Source organism: Sprattus sprattus, assembly GCF_963457725.1.
Source record: "Sprattus sprattus genome assembly, chromosome: 6".
NCBI lineage: Eukaryota > Metazoa > Chordata > Actinopteri > Clupeiformes > Clupeidae > Sprattus > Sprattus sprattus.
The window spans coordinates 10,891,995-10,894,494 of NC_137925.1; the positions used below are offsets into that span (position 1 = coordinate 10,891,995).

Consider the following 2,500-nt stretch of genomic DNA (forward strand, 5'->3'; position numbering starts at 1 on the left):
AGAAAGTTATTTATCTCCATGCCGATTCCCAAGTTTGAGCAGAACTATAGCCCATAGGAAGTTCTAACTTTATAATAGACCAATTTCGATCGTTAATTGTCCTCAATAAAAGATTGGACCCAAACAGATCTAAAAAAAATAGCGCCCAAGTTGAAAAATCCAAACATTTCCCCTAAACTTGCTTTTTCCTCTTAATCATCTTAATCATGCCAAGCCACTCTTGGAACCTTGGGCATGCATCTGAGAAGATGCCAATAATAAAATGGAACCTCTTAACTGTTACTTTTTCTCCAGTTGTACTGTTTAGTTTGCTAAAGCCCTCAAAAACAAAAACAGAGGTTGATCAAAGAAGTTCATCAATGGCTTAAAAAGCCTGTCTCTGCCACCGACCGTGGAAAAAAAGGATAGCAAGGGTGGAATGTGCCCGCCACTGAAAAACCTTGAGTAGAGTACGTGGTGCAGAGGGTCTATCAAGTGTGTTTGTTACTCTACTGACAAGCTCATCGACTCTGAGATGCTACCCTGAACAGCTGGACAAGTAAGTAAACAGCTGCAGCTAATCCGATGGACTCAGCTGCTTCACTGAGCATGGCACTATCCTCTCGTTCCTGTTTCTTGTTCGTTGAAAAAGAGGACAACTGAAGAAAAAGGGGAAAAAAAGTGAACGTGCCCATGGACCCTAAGGTAGAATGAATTTCCGAACAGGTGCTCAGCAAATTGTTATGGCTCCCCTGGTGAAAAGCTCAATTTTTTGTTGGTCAGATCACACAAGGTCAGTAATCTAGAGATTAATTTCTTTGATTAATTAGCTTTAGCAGGTGTCCTAAGGGGATGCTGAGAAACTGTATAAACACTCTAAATGGAAAATTGGGCTCGTTACCAAGAGATGGTATGTCTGGCATGACTTAAAAATAGCATATTTAGCAAATAGCAAATAGCGTTAACCCAAAAATAGCATAACCATTCAAAGGTGCTTTATAGTTTAAGTCAGAGGTTTCTGCTTTGGTTTAGTTTTTAGTCTAACAATTTATCGGGCGTCTACCTTACATCACATGGCACCTACCTTAACCAAAACTCAGATTTACAGCCATGTGATTTTCAGGCATAGTTTATCACAAATACTGGAGAGCAGAAGCCATTGGGGAGAGGATGGGGACTTGCCTGTTCCTGGGGGAGAAAAGGTAGATGGACCAGTCCTCCCGAGCCTCACACCACTCAGGTCGGTACACCTCGACCATCTTCTGGATCCGGAAACACAGACTCTGTGCGAGGTGAGGGGGAGGTCAATCATCCATTTATCCAGCTACATTCATACACCAATTAGTCTATAGAGATTTATCTACTAACCTACTACCTATATGAATCTATCTACTAACCAACTAACTTCAACAAAAGAAATCCTATCAAATAGCCTGCAAAGCCCACATCAAAGCCTCAGGTTAGCTCCTGTGAAATGTGCATCCATTCACACTACAGCATGGGATCCCATTATCTCTGTGCTAGAGAGTGTGGGCACAACAGCTGCTACCTGCACTGAATCCAAACATTCCATTCAGACATAGTGATTGATATATTTTCAAAATAATTTATGAGGGGCTCAATCTGTCGGAGGTTAAAGCATGGCTTATACAATCATTTTACCTTCTTTTTTCCAATGGGTACAATTACCGGCAGAAATGTGCTAATTCTTTCCTTAATTGCTTACACAAAGCCAGAGTTGTAAATTAAAATCGGATAGCCCACTACCATCTGCTAGCTTTTGCTGTGAACAGAGATATTAATTAAAATCATTCCCATTGTTTTGTGGCGAAGTTGTCAGCTTGGGTGTCTTTCAGTGAAACTCCCAGGGGAGACATTGAAGAGCCTCCAAGTGGCTGTTAGGCATCTACACTAGAACGTTTTCTACCAACCGCGGCATCCCTCAAACAAGCAACATATATTAACACGATCAATGCAACATGATCAGAATCCTCAGAGCAATCAAAGTATACAGCCAACATTTGTGCTACCGTATCATAAAAATGAAATGTGGAAGCCATTAACACTTGTAAGCCTCTCTGAGTCGTTAACTCTTTTATTTACTTTGTTCCATGTACAGCAACCGTCTGCCAACCTAACAACCATGAGCAGAACCAGAAGCAATTCATTAGCAGTGTGTCAACATTTTGCCAATGGAAAAACAAATATCCAGGATTTCCTAATCAGCATAAATCCCCACATGTATTCATTCAGTAGACTCTTATATCCTCTCTGGGAACTGAACTGAACCTACAGCCTTGATTGTCCTTGAAGATGGTCTACAGAACCAGTCTTAGGAGTTGTGGAACACATTACACACTAGAATCACTAAAACTCACGTAGTCCAGCTCGTCGTCGAGGTCCTCCCTGTCTTTGCGCGCGTTGACCTGGGGGTAGACCTCAGTGAGGAGCCGCTGCTGGGCGGACAGCGTTGTCTTTCCGTTGCAGTCCTGGTGCTCGCTGCCCACGCTCACCGGCCCCT

General features: G+C 42.4%; 1 protein-coding gene across 1 annotated transcript in view; it reads right to left on the reverse strand.

Moving 5' to 3' along the window:
* LOC308366996 (voltage-dependent T-type calcium channel subunit alpha-1I-like) overlaps positions 1-2,500 on the reverse strand; it is a gene marked incomplete at both ends in the record, with an annotated part of 117,389 nt that overhangs the window by 28,864 nt on the left and 86,025 nt on the right. Inside the window, 2 exons of the mRNA XM_080840818.1 lie at positions 1,162-1,262; positions 2,358-2,500. The exon at positions 2,358-2,500 is cut by the window's right edge and continues 394 nt beyond it. Of these exons, the coding sequence (XP_080696944.1) occupies positions 1,162-1,262; positions 2,358-2,500 (244 nt within the window). The remainder of the gene's footprint in view (positions 1-1,161; positions 1,263-2,357) is intronic.